This window comes from Nansenia antarctica, assembly GCF_963989245.1.
Source record: "Nansenia antarctica genome assembly, chromosome: 7".
NCBI classification, from domain to species: Eukaryota; Metazoa; Chordata; class Actinopteri; order Argentiniformes; family Microstomatidae; genus Nansenia; species Nansenia antarctica.
Window position 1 is genome coordinate 5131706 of NC_137677.1, and position 22500 is coordinate 5154205.

Here is a 22500-nt window from a genome sequence, read left to right on the forward strand (position 1 = left end):
ATGAAAGTTTTACACAACGAAGTGTGAAAGCTTACCCGACACCTCTGTTGTTTCCTCTGTCAATAGGAGACAGAACGGGGAGAGCAAGCCCCTCACAGTGCCTAAGGACATCGACCTTCACTTGGAACAATCTCCAGTCAACGTCCTTGACGCTCTTGGTAAACAAACGGAAACACAGCAAGCCCAGTTGATAGGCAGTCTGTATGCTGACTCTGCGTTTAGAACAATGCTTTCTTTCACCTTACGATTTTTTTGTGTGTTTTTATCTTTTGTTTACCGTGCGCAGTGCTGCGGTTCTTCCTGGAGTACCAGTGGTTGATAGACTTTGCAGTGTACTCCTTGGGAGTCTACTTGTTCACAGAGGGGTACTTCTGTGTAGTGGATCCCAGTAAGGAGGTCCACATCGGGTCCATTTGGTGTGTCCTGACCATACTCTTCTGCCTGTATCCTTTCACATAAAAAAAGAAATGAATCTCCTCATAACCTCAAGTGATGCTTTGAAACTCTCGAGTTATCTTTCGATTGTCGCTTGCCACCATTTATTCAACGGAACCCTGTACTTGCAGGACAGTGTCACAATAAGTACTCCCACTCCCCCTTTCAAAGTTAGTTACATGCACATCATTTTAGCACCTCTTGATTTGTCCCCACAGGGAAGCCCTTTGAAGAACCCTTTTGGGTTAGATGTAGAACCTTTTTGGGTTAGATGTAGAACCCTTTTGGGTTTCACGTAGAACCCTTTTCACAGAAGGCTCTAAATGGAACCCAAAAGGGTTCTACATATAAGCTGGGGTAGTTAATATCTTATCTGAACATATCAACACTGTTGATGGAACATACATAATCACAGTGGAATTGTGGGTACTGCAGCCTGTCCTCCTGTTCCTGTTTGAGCTGTCTTACTGGCATTCTGTCCCCCTGTTTGTCCTTAACCCGCCCCCCCCTCAGGAGGACCCTACATACTCTCATGAGCCACTATTTCCGCTCTGACGAGGGCGGCGAGCGCTCTGTGTGCCTGGCCTTTGGCTTCCTGTCGCTGCTGGTCGCCATGTTGGTCCTGGTGGTCAGAGAGGACTACCTGGAGTTCGGCCTGGAGTCGGGCTTCAACAGTTTGTTCGACAACCTCGAGGTCTTCGCCAAGCAGCAAGGCTACGCTACGTGGTCGTAAGTGTCTTTTGAGATTCCGTCACGTTACGTTAAGGACGTCACGTGTGCAATGTATGCGTGAGATGTTTTGAATGATGGGTAGTTATAATTGGTTGTGGTGAGTTTTTATGCCCTACCCATCCCTTTTAGACCTTGGTAAATGTGTTGTACAGTGTATAACTGCCATGCTATGCAAAAGAGATTTGCTTTGAAACACATAATTAAATGTAATTGAGGGGAAATTAATTGCCTCCCTGAAAGTTTGTTGTATCACAGTCCATCCATTGTCTCGGCTGATGTGTCCCCTAACGGTTGTTGTCCTGACTCCCATCAGAGTCCCAGTGACCAAGCTGACAGTGAAGCTGGGCGTGGCTGCTATCTGTGCCTTCATCGGTGCTCTGCTAGCCTTCCCTGGACTGCGATTGGCTCAGACTCACCTGGATGCCGTTCAGATGAACGCGGGCCGCCCTCACATCCAGTAAGATCAGTAACGCTCACACACCACTGGTCCAGTTGGCCCAGATCTGGGGTGTCGTCATTCATGTTAGACAGAAATGTCACATACTATGTCGAGCTGAGCATGACACAATGTAGTATTCTACACGTCATAGAAGCATGTCTGTTCTACACAATATATTTCTATCTGATGGAATAAGCACAGTATTGTTCAGAATTGGTGACCAACTCAAATAGTATTTGGTTACGGTAGTGGTGTCCTGCTTATGTATGTGTTGTTTTTTTGCTTGGTGTAGGATGCTGTTGCACCTTGGCTTCCTGTCTCCCGTCATCGTGATGCTGTTGTGGATCAAACCCATCGCTCGGGACTTCCTGGCCAACGCCCCCATGGGGAAGACATCAGTCACCCTGTGAGTATCGTGTGCGAGGGCGTGTGTGTGTGTGGAGGCGTGTACTAGGGATGGACGGTTTTTCGGTTAAACCGAAAACCGGGGTTTATAAAAATAGAAACGGTTTTTTATCAAAACCGTCTGAAACCGTTTTTTTTTTTTTTTTAAAGAATAAAATAGAATAAGAATAAAACTGGAACATGTCACATGTTTGTCGTGTGTGAACATAACAATGATACAGTCTGAATCTGCCGCGCAATGAGTGAGAGGTTTGGTCAGTTGTGAAGAATAACTGAGGATTAATATCTAATTGGGATTATATTTAAGGGTAACGAATCACTCTATGGGAAAGATAGTTGCCTTCAGTTATTGGTAGATAGGAAAGTTTTTTTACAATTACTCGCTTACATTTAATAAGATCATTTTCGCTGCTCTCTGTAAAGCGCACCACACTTTTGTGAGAAATGCGCTATAGAAATAAAATGTGATTTGATTTGATATCAATCAATCAATCAAACTTTATTTATGTTCTATAGCACAAATCATGCATTGAATGTAACTCCAAGTGCAGTATTTACTAAACCACAATATAATAAAACAAGAGCTATACGGATCAAGAGTGTTTGTGCACAGCGCCACTGTGTGTGAAGGCGCTACTGAAAGTGATGACAGAACGCATGTCTCAGAAGATACGCGGTCACTTAGTGACGCAAAGGTAGTTCTGTATTTATCTCTATCTGTATTAGTACATTTATTTTGAAAGCTCTATTTTGACAGCTCTACCATGGGCACTTTTATTTTGATGGGGCATTCTTTGTTGATTGACTTACGACAGTTCAGGACGAGTCAGTCTCGCGGCATGTGTTTTTTATGAAAAGCTTTAAGTATGTTCACTGCATAATTCTAAGTCTAATATTTCAGTGATTATTGAGCAGTATTCAAATATTTAAATACATTGAGCAGCAGCTGAAACTTTGTCTAAGAACCAAGATATTGAGAAAGCAGTTCATTCAATGAAGACGCTGTGTTGCGACTGTGCTTACGGTGTTTTAATGGTGTTCGACATGAGTGTATTGTAGCAGTAGGGCTCAATTATTTGAAATTGGCGCTCTTTGTTTTTTTCTTTTTTTTTGTACTTTTTTTTTTTTGTGTGTATTTTTGTATTTTTCGGTTAACCGGAAAACCCCGGTTTTACTCTCTGACGGTTTTTCGGTTTCAATAATTGGAAACCGTCCATCCCTAGCGTGTACCTCTCTACCCCTGCGATGCCTCCCTCTCCTGAGGCCTTTACTGATTCTCTGTATATACCTCAGTACATAAACATTAGGGGGTAGTGGTGGTCTAGTGGATAGTGAGTTGGACTTGGGATCGGAAGGTTGTGAGTTCAAATCCCACCTGAAACACCACCACTAGTGTGCCCATGAGTAAGGCACTTAGCCCTCAGTTACTCCAGGGGGAATGTGGATTCCTTTGGATTAAAAGCGTCTGCTAAATGGTCCCCTCTGTTGTGTTATCTCAGCATATCCAGCGCGGCGTTTGACAGCGTGCGCCTGTGGACCGTGGTGGGGCTGTGTGTCCTGCGCATCCTGCTGATCCGCTACCACCTGCAGGCCTACCTCAACATCGCCCAGAAGTGGGTGGAGCAGATGAAGAAGGAGGCGGGGCGTATCGCTGCCATTGACATCCAAAGAAAGGTTAGTCGACAATGTCTGAATACCAGAATTGACTTCAGAGGAAATGTCTGGGTAGATTAATTAGTTTCAGTCTTTGTTGGGGGAAGAAAGAATGCGAATAAGACCTGGAAAATGTGTTTTGTCTTCCTGTCAGGTGACCCGTGTGTTCTGCTACCTGACAGTGGTCACCCTACAGTACCTGGTGCCTATTCTACTAGTCCTGTTCTCCACACTGGCCCTCAAGGCTCTTGGTAAGACACACATATACAGTGCCATGTGTAAGTAATGGGACAGTGAAGCATTATTTCGTCCTTATAATCTACCAACAGCTTTTAGGGTTGTGCGATATCTAATTTTTGAAACCGTTAAACCGTCCCCAAATTAAACCGCGGGTGACCGTTTAATCGCACTTTACGGTATCATGACTTATCATTATTATTTTCACACAATGACAAAAAATGTGATGCATGTTCCAGTTTTCTTCTCTGAAGAACATCCGAAACAGAATAGCAGAACTTTAAAACATTAACAACATCTATAAAGTTATATAAAGCTTGAGTGCAAATACAGCGGGTAAAAGAGGGTAAAGACACCGGCGTCTGTCAACCAGACAGAATAAAATTAACAACAGATGTAACGGTCTGGCCATGCACGGTAAAGTCTCTTGTTGTTTGCCTCAGTCATAGCTGCGCTCTTGTTGGTCCAACAGCTCTTTATAGAAGATGTTCTGTTGTTCCCTCAGCTCACACACCTCTGTTCTAGGTCATGTTCTCACATGAAAGTCTGAATCAGGACCCGGAGCAAGTGGATGAGTTTGCAACATTGGGTTAGGGTTAGGCCTTTATGTAAACGAAGTAACATACGCAATCGAAGCAACAGACGTGGTAGTTGATTGGTCAGAAATGTTTTTAATTGCCCGTTCGTCCCGCTCTTATCCAGATCAACACGCATGCGCTGTTGTTTTCCTATGGACAGCACACTCTTAAAGCGTTTATTATATATAGCAATTTATGACGGTTTTATGACGGTATTGACAACAACCGTGCTTTACGGTATAACTGTAAAACCGCCCAAACCTAATAGCTTCATCACAATGCCTGGTGCCTTCATATTGACATACCGTATTTTGTTCTGTCAGGTGACTCCTCGTGGGGTCTGGGACCGGAGGCTGCCCCAGGGGTGACCCCTGCCCTGATAATACCCACAGCCGCCCCCGTCATCCCTGGGCTGGAGGACGACGAGGAGGGCGAAGACATGGAAGAGGACATCCAGGCCACCGTAGCCCACCTGTCCGAGGCCTTCTCGGCCCTGCGCGCCGTCCTCACGCCCATCTTCTTCCGGGGCCTCTTCGCCTTCCTCACCTGGTGGGTGGCCGCCTGCCAGCTCATCAGCAGCCTGTTCGGGATCTACTTCCACCAGTACCTCATGCAGAACTGAGGAGGAGAAGAAGTGGGCCCAGACTACACTACCCAGAACACACCAGCCCCCCAGACTCTTATGACAAAGTACAGTCAAGTGTGTGCAGGGCCAGGTAGAGCAAACTTGAGGCCAACACAACACACAGACCGTACGGGTGCTCCTGTGTTTGTTACTGTAACAAGAAGCTGTCTCACATCTCTAGACACATGCTGGACAGATGACTACCTTGTCTTGCTGTGGGCCCTGCCAGTCAGTCAGTCAGTCAGTCATGTCTTGGCACGCAGGCAGAGGGATGTTATTGCCTGTGGAAAACGCTGTACAATGGGGACTGGAGTGAACTCTGTCCAACTGCAACATTTCTCTCTAACTTTAACAAATTGCATCCATGCCAGTGTTAACCTGTTTTGTTTTCTAACACACAATATTGAATGCTTCAGTCATTAGAAGGAAGGGAGTACTGCTAACTTTGACTAAATGAATGACGGTAAAAGTCAGCTGTTTATATTTTCGAGAGCTGAACCGAACCTCCGTTCTCTAGAAGCCGATACGGTACTGCTTGATGCTTTTGTATTTTTTCGCCATTGTTTTTGCACCGTACTGATTGTAATGAAACCACGGAGCTGGCGAACTACGGTGGCCTGGATGTCTCGCGCAGTTGCACTCGGATCGATCAAACTCAAACTCCGACTCTCGCCTGTCAATTCTCCTGAATCATTTATACCCACCTTAAAACGAAGCGCTGAAAGGAGCTGTTACTGTATTTTTATTTTAATGAAAGGATTCGATCACCATTCTAAGTGCCTGGGAACTCAGGGATTTTGAGTCAATGATAAGATATCTCTCTTTCAGCATTATGGTGTTGGGAGGGTGGTGAACAGCCGCTTCTGTAGCATGGACTAGCTAACACTCCGGGCCCGGTCTGGATTTTGCCAACCTGTATTTGCAACCATCTTTCTTTCTTTTCTTTTGATTATTTCTTTGCTGCCAAACAATCATGTACAAAACTAAGATGTTGGTTTTGGTTTTGGTTTTAAAGCTTGTCAAAGCTCGCATTGGGTTAAATCTAGGTTTTTAAAAGGATTGCAGATCGTGGTGTCATCAGTTTGTTTTTTTATTTATTTATTTATACCCTATTGCCACTAAATGACTTAAAAGTGTAATTTGAATGGTAGCTAGCTACAGATAAGGTGCGGCTCTATGTTGGAGTCTTTCAGTTTGTGGCAAGTTTGAGTCAAGTGTGATTTATGTTTTAAATCAAGAGTGATGTTTGATTGTACTCTGAACATTTTATGTTTGTAAGGTTTGTGTGAAGAAGTTCTGTTGCAACAATTAAGAGACTTTTGAATGCATGGTGTGAAAACGTTTGTTCTATACATGTTTTATTCGGTTGTATGGCTTAAATAAAAAAAGGAATTCAATATTCTCATGATTCTTTTCAGTCTTCTTTTCTCACTTTTCAGTATGTTAGTTTGATTTGACCTCACAGCGTGGGAGAAAAACAAAGGTGCTTCTATCAATATGGATTCACCATTTGACTAGACATCTTGCATGATAATGGAACGTGTCTAGCCGCCCAGAGCCTTGACCTCTGACCTTAACCCTTGGTGCAGATCGTGGTTTAATCACTGATATTACCCAGTACTAATTTCTCCTGAAGAATCTGTTGGAAGAATGCATTTGATCAGATATTTTGCTTTTGTATGTATGTAATCATTATATGACATCATCAGGGGTGCAAACTTGTCACCTTTAGTCGTTTTTACCTCAAAATAGGTCAACAATTTTCATAAATGTTCTTTGTTTTCAGGCAAAAAAAAAAAAGTGTAACTTTTTTGGGCCATCACCAGTTTGCATCCCTGATCATGTACATAAAACAAAATAAAAAATAACGTTTTTATGACGGTAATCATTAAACGTTCAGTTAATGTCATCAGTCCAGTAGTATATTGGTGTTAGAACAGAGAAACCCAGCTTCATCTTTGGGTGCCGCTGCACCCTGCAGTCCTATCCAACTGGGCTGACGCTGAGGAACGTGACCTCCCCGTCACTGTGTCACAGGCTGGGGGCCCGCGGGGCATTTGTCTGAGAGCTGACATGATTTATTGGTGATATTATTTGACTTCCACATCCAGTCAAAACCCACAAAGATGCTCCAATTTAGGGAGGGACGCCCCCTTGTCTGTGCTTTTATGTGCCGGTGAGCAGGGACATGCTTCAGTGGAGGATATCGACATCGCTGGTCAAGCACTGAGAAAACCCTGAGAGGGAGCCAGTTAACACCCTCCCTGCACCCTCATGTAAAATGGCTGACAGGAATTGTCGCTATTGAATAATATGGCTCTTTGACTAACAGAATTAGGTTTCCGTTTTACTGGAAACATAACATTGACTGGAAATCATTGAGAGGAATTTCAATCGACTGGATTGTTTTCCTTTCCTTGTTTACCTGTTTTATTGTAGGACGCAAGGATTACTTTTGTGATGCTCTTGTAAAATCATAGAGAATTTTACAATGAGAGTCATACACACACACACACACACACGCACACACACACCACCGCCCCAGCTTGTAGACAGAACAGAACACATACAAAGTGTTGTAAATATATCTCCAGACAGACAGGCCCTTGGTTCCCCTCCCATTGCCCAGTCTAGGGCCTTGGCTGTGACAGCTCTGGGAGAGTGTCCGGCGTAATGAACTGGAAGGTGACAGGGTTGACATATCTATATAATCACATTAATTATGTGCATCTGTTTGGAGGCCCCTCTGTCTACCAGCCCCGGAGGCCCCTGCAGCAGCCCTGGATGTTGCTATAGGGACGGAGGGAGGCAGCGGAGGGTTCAGGCATGCCCTGCAGACCAGCTCCCCTTCCCGGGGGAGACGCCCAGACACGACCCCCGTGACTCCCTTTTCATTCAGGGAGGAACGAGGGGTGTGCTCTCTAGTGTGGGAGAGGGATAATTCTAGGCAATTTTCATACCGGGTTTAGTTTAAATTATAGGGAAATGCTCTATAGGGGAGAGTGTGTGAGTGTATCTAACTGTGTGGGCTATATGTGAGTCATTTTGTACTTGGTTAGCTGGGATATGTGGAGGTTTTTTGAAGGAAGGAATAAAGGTCTTCTGGCTTTGGAGTGTGAGTGTTCCCATTCTTGTTCTGTCTCGGTGGGGACAGGGTGAGTGGTTTTGACAGGGTGAGACACGATAATGAGAGTAGATGTGTTCGAAAGATGGAACATGAACGGAGCCGAGCAAACAGACACATGAAAGGAAGATACACATTATGGCAGATAGCATTTTTATCTGTCTTCAGATGAAAATACATTGAAGGGATAAACGTGACTTCTGAATCATCACAGTTTTGGGGGAAATGACAGTCAATTAGATGTACAGAAGAACCTATAGGGCACAAACCAGGATAGTCAAATATACGACAAATTAAATCATCCTTATTGAAAGGCAGTCACACTGTTAAATTAAGGAGAAAGCCCCAAAGGCTCTTTTGATAAATAAAGTCAGTGCTGTCACAAAATGATAGAGTGAAATTACATGCACTTTTCTACTGACAAGCCACTCAGCAAATCAAAAGAAATAATGGCTGTGAATGTCTGAGAGAATACTTTTGGCAACTATAAAGTTATCATTTGTCATTACCTACTTGAATCCACACAGTTGATATCCACAGTTTATATACACAGACAGACAGAATGCATTGATGAAGAAATGAGCGAATTTAATGTAATTGCTGTCAGCCATAAACTTGAGGTGCTATACTCTCCCATGTGCAGCTGTCTGCAATACTTGTATTATGCAGTTGTAGCTGAATACCATCACAGTGCCTGTTGAACTTGTCACTTTTGTCATGTAAAATAAGATAAATAATGACCTCTAGTTATGGCTGATTATCATTCCCTGCATATTGCCTCAGGAGGGATTGTGTGAAATAGACTGACACCTTGTGGGCAAACAAGGGAACTGCAGTCTAACTGTCAAGCACACCAACATCGAACGAGAAACAAAATGGATACAACAAGTATGGGGCCAACACAAAATGTATATATGAAATAAAAACACACCAAAATCCAGTGCATTAAACAACACAATAGCCTTTACAAAATAAAGAGAAACAAAAACAGAAATTCACACACAGAGCAATCAAAAATATCGTAGATTTTTAATTCTCAACATACCCCCCTGACTGCCTCTAATTAATCTTTCGCCTTTTCAAGTCTAAAATGAATAACTCTTAAATATACTCAATATAATGAAGCATTGGGCAAGTAAAGCTTGACTTTATAAAACAGTGCATAGCATATTGTATGGATACAAGTTAATTGAAGCTAATGCTTTCAGGTCATTCTAAAGATGCCCACCAGTTTTTTTTCCATATTGCTATTACAATAATTGTATGCAACATGTATGCTGATGATCTTTACAACATTACCATTACAAATTGGTAATGTTTGAGCACCAAATTACCAAATTGAGCAGAAATTACATGACCTAACTTTGGAAACTGGTCTTTAATAGCCATTTTGCATTATGACGGCCTATGGCCAGAGTGCTGACACATCAATAATGAATCTAAGCAGTGAAGAAAAGAAAATAATTGCTCAAAACTAAAAAAATAACCGTGCTCAGTATCATTTTAGTCTAGAAAGCAACATTGAACCAGTATAATGGAACCAATCATCCAGAATCCCTGAGAGAGACTTATTTTCAATACAAAACCCCACATGTGTACAGATGACACCACCACCACCACCACCGCCACTGCCACCGAGGCCACTGGTCACAAGACAGATGATGTCTAATCGGTCTCGAGCGATGTGACCACCTCATTGATTTTGGGCTAAAGGCTAAAGCATTAAAGTTATATATGTACAGTGACTGGGGAACTGTGGAACTGTGAAGCATTACCCTGGGACACTGCTGTGCTCTAAGATGGCCAGATGGATACGGCTACATGACTGATGTCTTCCCTGCCCTCTGCGCTTGGCTGTATCTCAGGCAGGCAAGAAGACCACACTATGGCTGTGAGGAGTGTGGTTTGGTTTGGGTTTGACACCCACCCTTGACCTTCTCCGCACAGACAGACCATAATAATACCCAACCACACCACACCATAACAACCGAGCAGTATCTTACTAAACCAAGCTTAAGAAAGCCATCTAATGTTCACATGTTTTTTTCCCTCCTTTTTAAGCCACATCCAGACCAGCATAATGGCCCCCCGATACCTCCCCCAGGGGGGGGGATGATCTGGACGAGAGGACACCTTCTCCCCATCCTCCTCTCTGTATGTGTGGGCAACCATGTGGCAGGCTTGGCTTGGCATGGTGGAGGGTGGCTGGAGGGGTGGGGGTGGTTGATGGTGGGTGGGGGTGGGGGTGGTGCTACCAGCTATCTCTGCCATCCATCACTGATCTCTAATTGCCTGAGGGGCAGCCCGCCTTTCTCCTCTGTGCCGCCGTGCTGGCTTGGCGGGTAGCCACCCCCCCCTTTGGGGAACTCCTCTCTCTCATTGGCCGGATAGGGCTCCTGGGGGGTGTGGCAAGCCGAATCGGGGTTGCTCATTGGAGAGTGCTGCCTCAGGTGGTGCAGGGGCGGGGAGGTGGGTGAACAGATGTGTTCCGGGGAGGTGCGCTCGGATTTGATGCTGAGGTTGAGGGAGGGGTGAGGTGGAGGGGTTGGTGTGGACGTCTGGGAGGGGAAAGAGCACCCTCCGGTGGACATCCTACAGAACAACAGGAAGGCAGAGCAAAGGCACACACAGTTAGGCCACACAAAGAGCCTAAATGTTCCCTGTTTACACATAGGTTGACTCCAACAAAAATATTTCAGGATCTACTCGTCACGATAAGAGCAAACATCATAAGAACGTTTCAGCAGATCGTGAGCTTAGAATGAGAAGGTTCCATCTCCGTTTCGTGTAGTTCAGAGATATTGAGCGTCAACGTTTTTACATTCCATTATGTTCTGTGAGATGGAACCTTTGTATTTTATTAATTACTAACTAAAACATGTCAACATTTTAAAAATAACACCACACAGGCATTAATAAACACCTAATGGATCAGATTATGTAAAAAACTAAATTTTGACAAAAATGGAGATAGAACCATGTAATTCTAACGTCACGGTGTGGCATATGAGAGTGTCCTTACGCAGGGCTGTGGTGAGGTACATGCTGCTCCTGGTGTTGTGTCGGCTGCCAGGGGTTCACCGTGCCACGCTGGAGACTCACAGAGTGGGAGAAGCCTGGGTGGCCGTACTCTGAGAGGGAGAAAGGACGAATATTAACACATTTACAACTATGGAATAGTCACATGACACATGAATAAAAAATCTAATTTCACAAAAACGAATATGTGTGTGTGTGTGTGTGTGTGTGTGTGTGAGAGAGAGAGAGAGAGAGAGAGAGAGAGAGAGAGAGAGAGAGAGAGAGAGAGAGAGAGAGAGAGAGAGAGAGAGAGAGAGAGAGAGAGAGAGAGAGAGAGAGAGAGAGAGAGAGAGAGAGAGAGAGAGAGAGAGGGGGGGGGGGGAGAGTGTTGTGTGTATTGTGATTGAAAACGTGATTGTTAGTTAAAAAACGAATAAGCACAAAAGCTAATATGTGTGTGTGTGTGTGTGTGTGTGTGAGAGAGAGAGAGAGAGAGAGAGAGAGAGAGAGAAAGAGAAAGAGAGAGCGAGAGAGGGGGGGAGAGAGAGAGAGAGAGAGGGAGAGTGTTGTGTGTATTGTGATTGAAAACGTGATTGTTAGTTATTATGATTATATTCTTGAGGGGTTGTTGATGTCAGGAAGTCATTATAGTCAGTTATGAATAAAGGCCCCTAAGACGACACCCAAATCATGTCCTTCTTTGTGACCTCTATTGCTTTAAAACTAGGAAATAAACATCATACACCTCAGACCGCCACCACAAGGGAAGCCTTACCAGAAGACCCAGCGGAGGAGAGGCCGTAGCCTCCCAGACTGTGTCCCAGCAGGCCGGCCTTGCTCATGGCCACCATGGGGCTTCCTGTGTGCATGCTCTGGTACAGGAGGCCTCTCTGAGCAGGGAGAGAACTGACTATCAAACCATGTTCACACAACCCACTGGTGATTCAGTATTACACCACATCGTGATGTTAGAATTATAAGGTTCTATCTCAATTTTTGTCAAAATTTAGTTTCTTTTACATAATCTGATCCATTAGGTGTTTAAATTTAGTTTTTTTTACATAATCTGATCCATTAGGTGTTTATTAATGCCTGTGTGGTGGTATTTTTAAAATGTTGACATTTTTTAGTTAGTAATTCATAAAAGGTTCCATCTCACAAAACTTAATGGAATGTAAAAACTTTGACGCTCAATATCTCTGAACTGCCCTAAACGGAGATAGAAGAACCTTATCATTCTAAGCTCACGACAGAACACATGCAGTCCATTGGAGGGACTGTGATGGTTATCTACTACAGAGAGAGAATCTATAATGTGTCCGAGTATCACTACAAGTGTCGGTATGAGTTTCACGGTGTGAATATGACTTTGATTTGAAGTTTGCGTTGGATGGTTGATGAGGAACAGTACAAGTATGGGTGAGTAGAGATAGTTAGTTGTTACATCAGGGTTCCTTACATGGCCACTAAGGTTGGCGCGTGTGCCACCCATGCCAGGGTGGGTCTCTACCCTCCTGTTCTCACTGCCCAGATTCAGAGGGGGCGGAGTCTTCATCTCCAGGGCCCGGCTCAGGTGGTTGCCATGGGAGAACATGGAGTAGCCAATGCCTGAACCGAGTAAAAAGAAAATAGGAAGTGAGAAAGTAGAACACTGTTTCACTCACGGAACAAACCATTCACTCTCTCTCTCTCTCTCTCTCTCTCTCTCTCTCTCTCTCTCTCTCTCTCTCTCTCTCTCTCTCTCTCTCTCTCTCTCTCTTTCAATCCATAAAACAGAAGTTATTTTTAGTATCTGTATCTGATCCCCCTATACACACCTGGCAAGTGTGAGATTACCAGAAAGAACTGATAGGACAAAAGGTTATCCTGAATGTATTCACTATCTTTGTTACCATATCAAGAATAACAAGTTGGAAAACAGTAGATCCGCACCTTTAAGCTGGATAGCAGCTTAAACAGCCTAATGAATTGACCACATAGCTCAGTTGTAACTGTGCACCATTGATGAACATCCTGACACAGTGTCTACTAATAGCTGTAGAGTGTGAAGAAAAAAGTGTGTCTGAGAACCGAGCTGAGATGACCAGCAATGTGGTGCAGGTGCAACGCGCTCTGCAGAAACCACAGATCTGTCTCCAGAAGCTGTTTCACTTGTGGGAGCCTGTTTCACACCCGGCCGAGCAGCGCTGAGGCTGCCCCACATGGACAACCATTGACTCCACCTACTCTGTAGGCAAATCAGGTGTTGAGTGGAGGCCCTAACATCATATCATCATATCACTGGCATAGCACCAGAATATTTGAAAGACCTTCTGCTAGCATATCAGCCCAATAGAGCTCTCAGGTCTTCTGACGCTGGCTTTCTCTGTGTACCACATGTACAAAAGAAGAGGTTTGGTGAGGCTGCATTCTCATTTTATGCACCCAGATTGTGGAATGCACTGCCAGTTTACATTAGGGATGCAACCTCAGCAAATATGTTCAAGTCAAGACTAAAAACCCATCTTTTTAATATTGCCTTTAAATGACTAAATAATTAAATGATGATTATATAATGATTAAAGCACTTTGAGCTGCAACGTTTGCAGAAAAAGCGCTATACAAATAAAGTTATTATTATTATCATTATTATTATAACATAGGAACAGAGCATCCGCATCCTCATCTAAGACTCGACATATAGATTACTACATAAGTTACATTAGGGTTACCCAGTCAATGACACTTCAGTAACACAGTAGCTTGTGTCGAGTCGTGTCTGTGTCTGTGGTGCTGGGAATATAAAACAAGTAGATGAAGTCAGTAGATGAACATGTATGTTGGAGGGCCTCCTCCTCTCCTCACCTGAGTGGGGGGACATGAAGGCAGCGTGGGTGTGGGGGCCGGGGCCTGCAGGGCCGGCTGAGCCTGGTCCCCTAGCTCCCAGGGGTTTGAAGGGCGGGGGTCTGTGGGAGGCCAGGCCGGGGTTGGAGGAGTTGGGGTAGCCGTTCTCGCAGCCCGCCGCCGACACCAGGAACTGGGCCTCTGGAGGAAGCAGGGAGGGAGCCTGAGGAGAAATCGTGACGTTAGAATTATAAGGTTCTATCTCCATTTTTGTCAAAATTGAGTTTTTTACATAATCTGATCCATTAGGTGTTTATTAAATGTTTAAATGTTGACATTTTTTAGTTAGTCATTCATAAAATACAAAGGTTCCATCTCACAAAACATAATGGAATGTAAAAACGTTGACGCTCAATATCTCTGAACTGCCCTAAACGGAGATAGAACCTTCTCATTATGACCTCACGACTTCACACTAGGCCTCGCGCTAGGGGGAATGGAAGCAAACCGGTGCTTGTGTGAAAGGAGTTTAAGGAGTGTGTCTGTTTGAATTCAAATCATAAAGCTCTATTGTAGCGCTGTCACAGTCCCCCATCAGACAGCCCGTACAGAAACGCTACTCCCCGCGCGTCTCTTTGAGTAGGAAATGTTCTCCCTGACTCAAATTGACGCTTCAATAGAAACATTCACTCAAATTGAGCCATTTCCCAGACAGTAAAAGAAATCAATGAACCGCTTTAGTCCATTTAGAGCTTTTTTTTACTGCCGCTCCACCGTGTGAAATAAAGAAGAAAATGTGATTACTAACGTAATAGCGCTGGCGGGCGATGGAGAGGTCCATGCCCTCGCTGATGGGGTACTTCTCTCCTCCCACCTGCATGGTCTCCTCAGTGTCCAGGAGCTCCGTCCCTTCGAGACCCAGACCTTTCCTCCTCAGAGTCTACAGAGAGAGGGGGGGGAGAGAGGTAGAGAGAGAGAGAGAGAGAGAGAGAGAGAGAGAGAGAGAGAGAGAGAGTGAGAGAGAGAGAGAGAGAGAGAGAGAGAGTGAGAGAGAGAGAGAGACAACCAGCCGAGGGATTACACATACAGACACACTATGGACAATATGATACTACTGCATATACTGTAATGTGTACATGATATTTACTTCTTACAAAGACAAAAAAACAATGACTGGCTATTGATGACAGGCCAAAGACACAGTAGTCCTGTAAATAGTAATCTATTAGTAAACGAGTAGAGTCATCAGAAGAGATATTCAACACACAGACACTGCATAAGGAACACCATCCAAGTGGATCAACTATACTTGACAGTCATTATCTGGAAGACTTTCTTTAAGAAAAAGTGTCAGAAGGTCAGGGGCTGCGACAGCAAAAGCCCCCCCCCCCTAAACTTGAGGTTGGACTTACACGTGGTTAGGAGACCCTTATCAGCAGATCTGAGGGGCCTGACATTGGTATAGGGGGTGAGGAGGTCTGCTAGGTAGGAGGGGGCCTTACCATTAAGAGCTTTGTAGACCAATTAAAGGACTTTAAAATCTATCCTATAACGTACTGGGAGCCAATGAAGGGAGGCAAGGACAGGGGTGATATGAGCTCTGTTACGAGTACCTGTGAGCAATCTAGCAGCGGCATACATACCCACCTCCAGTATGTCTGTGTTCGTCCTACATTTACATTTACATTTACATTTTTGCCATTTAGCAGACGCCTTATTCCAAAGCGACTTACAATCAATACATTTGACTAAGCAAGTGAATCATCAATCCACCAGTCGTAGCAGGAAGAGTAATCCAGCTCAGGCCCGGGGCCATTGATAGAAGGAAAAGCCTTCTTCTATCACCTTCTTCTAAACCTCGGTTTTTTAGTTGGGCAATAGAAGTTTTTAGGGACACAGTAGAGGGGAAAAGCGGGTGTCTTCAGGAGACGCAGTGTTGGGGGGCAGTAGATGTCTCAGGAGGAGCAGTTAAGGTGTAACCTGAAGAGATGGGTCTTCCGTCTACGACGGAAGATGGGTAGTGACTCTGCAGTTCTGACAGCCGTGGGAAGCTCATTCCACAGTCCTGTACTCTACCTACCTCCAGTATATCTGTGTTCGTCCTGCTCTCGTGGGGTTCGCTGTACTCCGTGTACTTGAGAAGCACCTTGTCCATATCGGTGCTGGCGTACTGGAACAGGCGGTTGGTACTGTTGAAGATGATCAGGGCGATCTCACAGTCACACAGCACACTCAGCTCGTAGGCCTTCTTCATTAGGCCGAACTTACGTTTGGTGAAGGTCACCTGGGGGGGAGGGGAGGGGTTGGATTTATTCACTTGACTTATTTATTCATCTGCTTTGCGTTTTAACAGGTGAACTGTGAAATAATCATAGATATGATATGATTATAATCCTACCTGGCGATTCCGCTGGTCCAGGATACGAGATATCTGGATTTTCTTCCTCCCCATTGTGTTCACACGAGACGCTTCACCTTCTGTTTACTTTGCAGTACAGTCTGTCCGAAACATAGAGGATAGAGCATAGTAAAACTACTTAAAACAACATTGTAGTACATAGTACAAACAGCTTTTTATTTGTTTTGACCTTTAACTTTAACTTTAACCTTTCTCTTTATCCAGGAGATCCTATTGTGATAAATGATGTATGATAAATGGTAAATGGACTGCACTTATATAGCGCCTTTTTTGCTGCTCCAAAGCTGCTCCAAAGCGCTTGACAACGGCCTCTCATTCACCCATTCACACACACATTCACACACCAATGGCGTATGTATGTAGGACAGAATATGGCATCGTGAACCATTAACACAATCAAGCTGTCAATCAAAAGGAAGCCATATGGTTAAACAACTGGCTTAATTACTTTACAAACAGGCAATGTGTAGGGCAGGCCTGTTCACAGGGGTCTTTACCGTGGTCCTTATCAAAACAAGATCTTGAACGTACAGTATGGGCCTTAACCTTCAGATACTGTAATGTATGTAACTCTGATGGGAAAATGTCATCTGTTATGTTTAAGCCGCGTTGCGTCCCACCCTTCCCCCCCACGGTAATTGCAGAGTGTTTATTTATACCGCGATGAGGCGATGTCGGCTAAAGTTAGAGCCCCGGCCCTCGGCCTTCGCTGCTGCCTTGACACCCCCGCAGTCTGGGTTACCCCAGGACCGGGGACACAGGCCGGGCAGAGAGAGAGAGAGAGAGAGACAGGCAGGGTTAAAAATACCATACTGTAGCTCCCTTTAAAGGTGGGACAGGCCCTAGTGAAACCAGCGGAAGAAAAATAGTGGGTTTTAACAGAGGCAGGGAAAGTTATGCAACCACCCCCTCTTCTCCCATGTTAATGCAGGTCTGAGAAAAACTAGAGATGGAGGGACAGAGGGACACACGGTCATGGACGACCTATGGTTCACCTAACCATAACCCTGACCCTAACCCTAACCCTCACCCTGAGCAGTAGAAGGAGAGTCAGGCCAGGGCCTGAGAAACATCATAGAAGATACAACTCCATATTGAACAAATCTATATTGCCCCCCATTGGTGTGTGAATGTGTGTGTGAATGGGTGAATGAGAGGTCGTTGTAAAGCTCTTTGGAGCAGCTTTGGAGCAGCAAAAAAGGCGCTATATAAGTGCAGTCCATTTACCATTTACAAATCTTTTACAGTTAGATATCATTTTCAACACATTTCTAAAAACGAAAAGGTTTTTTATTGACCATGTGACCTAACCAGGAAAAACTTGGGGCCCTGGTTTTACCCCCTAGCTCTAGAGCCCAAACTTTTTTTAGATCAGATATACACATAGTCAGGGAAAACTCCTGGCCCTATCCATAACGCATCATAGAAAACGCATTTTTTAAAAAAGGATAGCTAGCTAGTCTTTTGAAATTCTCTGCACCCCTGTCCTCTGTCAGCCTACAGCTGCTTGCTGCCCTAAGGGTACTGACCGCCCTGTCCTGTAGCCTACTGCCTCAACTACAGCAAACCCCAGAGGGGTTTTCCCCTTGTTTTCTTCTCATATTGGACATGTATCAACTATATTTAGAGCCCGGAGTCCAAATGGTGAAAAGCGGATATGGTGCCGGTGTTCCCACGACCCCCAGAGTGCCCACTGCAACCCCAGCCCTGAGCCCACGCTTGGCACACAGACATTCAGGGCATTTCTGAAGAAACCACCTCTGCGCCTCTATCATTACCTTATAAAGTAACTGTAAGATCCACTGGACCGAGCCCTCTAAGACAAGACACCTCAAATTGACAAGAGATTAACTGCTGCAGGCAGGCCTGTCTACCACCAAGAACAGCCCCAGTGACTACCATCGATTACCCTTTTACACATCACAGTGAACTGCTCTAGATCATCATAGGATAAATACGTTTTGATAACAAAGAGATGGAGTGAGGATGGCTACAGTGCATTGAAGAGAGAGAGAGAGAGAGAGAGAGAGAGAGAGAGAGAGAGAGACAGAGAGAGAGAGAGAGAGAGAGAGAGAGAGAGACAGAGAGAGAGAGACAGAGAGAAAAAGAGAGAGAGACAGAGAGAGAGAGAGAGAGAGAGAGAGAGAAAGAGAGAGAGACAGAGAGACAGAGAGAGAGACAGAGAGAGAGAGAGACAGAGAGAGAGAGAGAGAGAGACAGAGACAGAGAGAGAGAGAGAGAGAGAGAGAGAGAGAGAGAAAGAGAGAGACAGAGACAGAGAGAGAGAGAGAGCATCTAACCTGACATGTAAATGACAAGTCAATAGAGGGAAGTGGGAGATGTGAGTGACAGATACGAAGCCAGAGAGAGATCTCTATCAGTGGGTTTACAGAACGTCCTCTCCACTCAGACTAGCCTAATCACCACAGACGTATTTTCTCACACGGCCAGTCAAATATAGCGTTTACCTCCATCTAAACAGTGAAGGACTTAGGGCCTTTTCTCTGTGTGGTTTTGAAGGTGTCTCAAGCCTCCAATGACACCCACCCACCAGCTACATGTCTAATTCTGAAGAAGGCAGTCAGTCAATCCATCGGCTGTGATGACCGCAGCACCTCGCTCGCTTACGGTCTAAAAGGGCTAAAAACAGCCAAGCGAGTGAACAGCATGTACCTGGGGTTTCATTCTCTCAAGAATCATTGATTCACAAGTGGTGCATTTAGAAGCACTCACAGTCAGCTAGGACATTCTGCTGCTTTTCAGAGTGTGAATTGAGGCGGGTGGGGGGGGGGGGGGGGTTACATTTTCAATGAACTTAAGTTTAGTTCAGGTTATTTTAGATGATTTAGATAAGATAAGTTTAAGTCCATTCACTGTTGTATTGGTATGGTGGTGCTCAAGTCATTCTACACATGTAACACTACTGTAAGCTTGGAGAGTGTGTTCTGTAGTGCAATTACACAAATAGGTGCCCCTGGGTCTCCAACCTCACGGTGAGAGTCGATGGTTTCCTCGGAAGACCTCCCTGAGGCCAGACAGTGGAAAAGGAGAGAGGACACACACAAACATAGCAGGTCCCTAACACAGACCCCGCACTCACCCAAACAACCCATCTGTCCCCAATGACCAAGGGCCTGACTAATTGCTGGCTGTCTCACTGGGACAAAACACTGTGAGAACACCACCAACAACAACAAACAAGTTTCGTCATCAACAGTTCATGACCTTTTAACAGCGCTGCACATAGGTGGCTTGATGTTATAGTGTTACTTCTGCCTAATACGTTTACTTTAATTTTAAGTAATTCAATTTAGTATATAGCTATTCTGAGTGAATGTTTTTTCCCAAAAAATGTACGGTTATTGTGGGGCAATCCGACTCATTCTATTTATTTTTTTGGATAGAGAGAGTGAAGATAGACAGGAAAGTAAGGAGAGGAGGGCATGTCGGCAGGGCATAGGCCAGATTCGAACCCATGCCGACATGATGTGTGCACTGTAGACTGCGGTGCTGGACCACTGGACCACCCCAGGTCACTTCTGAGTGAATGTTAAGCATGAACTTGAGCATACGTATTATTAACAACACTACCTATTCATGACAAGCACATTGTGTAGGCCTATATAAAAGATCATCGAAATCCTTATCCTCTCTTTGTGTTTTCGGTCAATATCACAATGTTGGAATAAGATGAAAAACTGTAGTGTGTGATGACGCATTGATTTGCATTGGTAAGCCTGATAATGAATATGGATCAGTCCCTTTTCACAGCTCATGTGTTGATACCGACTGTACAGCCCATGGTCTGTCAAATGACACGAATGGCTAGAAAACAGTGCCAAATACAGTAGGCCTATATGTCTAATGTACCTAAAGACAAGTATTATTAAAATAGTCCCTCCGTTAGGCTAACATTGATCTCCATTCTTGGATTGCAACTATGAAAAGAAGAGAAGTCTTTATGAGTGGGTTGTACCAGCATGGATTCATTGCTAAACTGTTCAACCTAAATTCAAGGTTTATCTCATGTGATAACTTATAGTGTGCACTGCAATAGAAGGTCCAGCTAGCATTACAGATACATCATCAAGGAACTATGAGCATCTTAGCAGCGTGGATGGCACCTGACCAGACCACACAACCCCTTTTTTCGTTATTACCGGTAGTTGTTGATTACTCATGTCAGTCATGTTTGCTTAATGGCAAGATGAGAAACCAGGCCCAAAACCATCGCCGAAAACAGAAAGCAGGAATCCTATTTGCATAACCCGATACATAAACCATAAGCTCCTTATTGACCAAAACAAAAATGCCAAAGAAGTAAAAAGTAATTTACTTTATACAACGATCATCTACAAACCTCTGGGAAAGTAGAGATCTTTCTAAAAGAGGAAGTGTTTAGAGATAGATACACGTATGACTAAACGAACACATCATCTCTGAATTTATTGAGGCTAGTGTGAAATCTTCTAAAAACCCAAGACTCACCACCAAAAACAGAGGCGTTTCTTTTCGACTACAGTATCATTTTAGATACACGTTAGACTGATTCATGTTTGAAGCTGTGTGTAACTCAATTGCAATGGGACCCGGTTGTCCGACGCCTCTTTGGCTAATATTTGGCTAATTTTAACAGGAGATAATTGAATTGCCTGGATTGATTGATTGATTGATTGAAAACTTTATTAGAATGTTTGTAGAAGTAGGTACATGAAAGTACATATTACATACAAGGTCAACTAAAAGGATAAAAACCCAAGAAAGCCACTGGCTTATTTCAATTGGGGTCCTTGATTTTCAATTCATCGTTACATGTAAGACAGACATAAGAAAAAAACTAGTACTATCTACAAGATAATACAGACAAATAACTATTACTATCTACAAGATAAATGTACATCCATCATGGGAAGAACAATACAACAAAACATAAGGTATCGGGTAGGACAGGTGGGGACATACACCACAGGTGGGGGCGGGGGACAAAACACAAAGTATGTACAGTGGGTAGTTCGGGTCTTTTAATCTGATTTTTGTTTTTGTTTTTGTTGTTTTAGAGGGTCCAGTTACGGATTGCAGCCTCCTGTAAATGTTTTTTGAGAGTGGTTTTGAAGGTGGGCAGTGTTTTGCACTCCTTTAAGATTATAGGAAGGGCGTTCCACATTTTTACTGCATAGTTTGCAAACGAGTTTAACCCCTTGTTTGTGGTGCACCGCGGTTGAACGTGGTTCGTGGAGCTTCCTCTGGTGTTGTATGTGTGGACGTTGTTCACTTTTTGGAAGTATGTTGACAGGTACTTGGGTGTCTTTGTGGTGTAGCGTATCTTGAAGACCAGGCCCAGTGCAAGCTGCTGCACTCTGTCAACTACTCGTAGCCATATTTCTGATAGAGCCAGAATAGAGACACAGTATGAGCAGGACACCTGATCTTTCGGGAAGGGCGATTGGACTTTTGATGACCACAGGGTTAGGGTTAGGGTCAGGGTTAATGTTAATGTTAATGTTAATTTTATTTATAATGCGCCCCCCATCCAACTTTTACATCGGCCCGGGGCGCAGTAGTTAGGGTGTAGGGTTAGGGTGTAATGTAATTACATTGTAGTGTAATGTCTCATCTAAAAGATGAGAAGAAGAGATGTTCTCATACAGTGCATCACCGCACAATCATGTTTAAGTGCCTAACCTAGGTTTTGTGGTCTTATCATGAAAGGATACTGTACATAGCAGTGGGCCATGGAACTGGAAGGAACCTACTGCTGTCTATTGCACAGGTTTGTTCTACCAGAGCCTAACCTATAGGTTTTGTCTTGTTATGAAAGCAATAGGTCAAGGGTATGCACTTTTGGGAATTGAAATAGCCTATTCCTGTATATTAAAAAGCAATTTGAGCTCAAGAAAAACAAACCGTAGGGGTTGTAAAGTCACGCAAAGAATCCCGAAGGTTCAGCACTCTGTAAACAAATATGTGGTGCACTCGAGGAGTGGAAAAATACGTCTGAAATATTTCAATATT

General features: G+C 44.1%; 2 protein-coding genes across 2 annotated transcripts in view; one reads left to right on the forward strand and one right to left on the reverse strand.

The window, feature by feature from the left end:
• The window catches only part of tmem161a (transmembrane protein 161A), a 7529-nt gene extending 1269 nt beyond the window's left edge, over positions 1–6260 (forward strand). Inside the window, exons 4-11 of the mRNA XM_080536263.1 lie at positions 67–158; positions 287–443; positions 949–1164; positions 1481–1624; positions 1899–2012; positions 3511–3685; positions 3819–3915; positions 4803–6260. Of these exons, the coding sequence (XP_080392389.1) occupies positions 67–158; positions 287–443; positions 949–1164; positions 1481–1624; positions 1899–2012; positions 3511–3685; positions 3819–3915; positions 4803–5101 (1294 nt within the window). The 3' untranslated portion in view covers positions 5102–6260. The remainder of the gene's footprint in view (positions 1–66; positions 159–286; positions 444–948; positions 1165–1480; positions 1625–1898; positions 2013–3510; positions 3686–3818; positions 3916–4802) is intronic.
• A 4226-nt stretch (positions 6261–10486) lies between these two features.
• On the reverse strand, positions 10487–16521 carry mef2b (myocyte enhancer factor 2b; the record flags this gene model as incomplete). The annotated part of the gene is made up of 8 exons (XM_080535519.1): positions 10487–10820; positions 11251–11359; positions 12022–12136; positions 12706–12854; positions 14091–14292; positions 14878–15009; positions 16150–16353; positions 16468–16521. The coding sequence occupies 8 exons, from the start codon at positions 16519–16521 to the stop codon at positions 10487–10489; spliced, it is 1299 nt and encodes a 432-aa protein (XP_080391645.1).
• Positions 16522–22500: the final 5979 nt, after the last annotated feature.